This window comes from Penaeus monodon, chromosome 19 (genome assembly GCF_015228065.2).
Source record: "Penaeus monodon isolate SGIC_2016 chromosome 19, NSTDA_Pmon_1, whole genome shotgun sequence".
Taxonomy (NCBI): Eukaryota; Metazoa; Arthropoda; class Malacostraca; order Decapoda; family Penaeidae; genus Penaeus; species Penaeus monodon.
In genome coordinates this window covers 3,449,775-3,450,609 of record NC_051404.1, presented here as the reverse complement: position 1 = coordinate 3,450,609, position 835 = coordinate 3,449,775, and the positions used below count along the sequence as shown (strand labels likewise).

At 39.4% G+C, this 835-nt stretch overlaps 1 protein-coding gene across 14 annotated transcripts in view; it reads right to left on the bottom strand.

The window, feature by feature from the left end:
• Positions 1 to 835, bottom strand: part of LOC119584976 (stromal interaction molecule homolog) — a 99,451-nt gene that overhangs the window by 22,925 nt on the left and 75,691 nt on the right. For all 14 annotated transcript variants that reach the window (XM_037933572.1, XM_037933582.1, XM_037933574.1 and 11 more), the window contains one exon: positions 127 to 299. In XM_037933572.1, coding sequence (XP_037789500.1) covers positions 127 to 299 — 173 coding nt within the window. The remainder of the gene's footprint in view (positions 1 to 126; positions 300 to 835) is intronic.

Genomic DNA, 835 nt, shown 5'->3' with positions numbered 1-835 from the left:
CTATGAATTTCACATCCTATGAAATTATGTCATTAGTAGGAATGTTTCCTCACACTGACATCAATGGAGTTAGAGACAGGAAGTTTACAGATCAAGGAGGACATGGTGAGTTGTTCCGAGTCATACCTATACTGGGTGCATAGGTGGAGTGTGGCCGACCATTCACTTGGGGACGGAGCATTAGCTCAAGTGCATGAAGACCAGCGTTAGTTATGATGCTACATCCTGCAAGGACCTCAATGTTCTGCCAGCGCTGTTCTCTTTCACGCAATTCCTGTGTCACCTCCTCCATGATCATTCTTGTAGGGTAAGTGGGTGGAAAAGAACAAAAGGAAAAACCCAATGAGAAAATTAATTATTATACAATTTATGCTTAGATCCATTATAAAAGTCAAGTGAACAAAGGATTCTTTTATCAAGAGTTATATGGGTAAATAAATAGACAGCAAAAACTGAAACTGTAATTGTATACTCATTAAGGCAATCATACACAAGATGCTAAAATGAAGTTACATAATCAAAACAAAAGATTATCTTCTGGTCCTTTTAGGTCTACTACAAGGATATAGTGATCAGGTTTGACCTTAATCTCAAATGTCACTGGAGCTGACTTTGAGCAACAATGACAGTTCCATTGTGCAAAAACCAACAAAAACAGAAAGAAAAGTCTAGACTGTCAATTAAGTTATGCTGCTTGTTCTGTGCTACTGGGAGATGCTTATCCTATGTTGTTTTAAGCCAAAACCACTGGGTGGTTCCCGATAAGAAAGCCCTCTTTCCTGGGTTGTTATTCACAGTGTCATCACCACAGCGTGCGTGGCATGACCACATATAC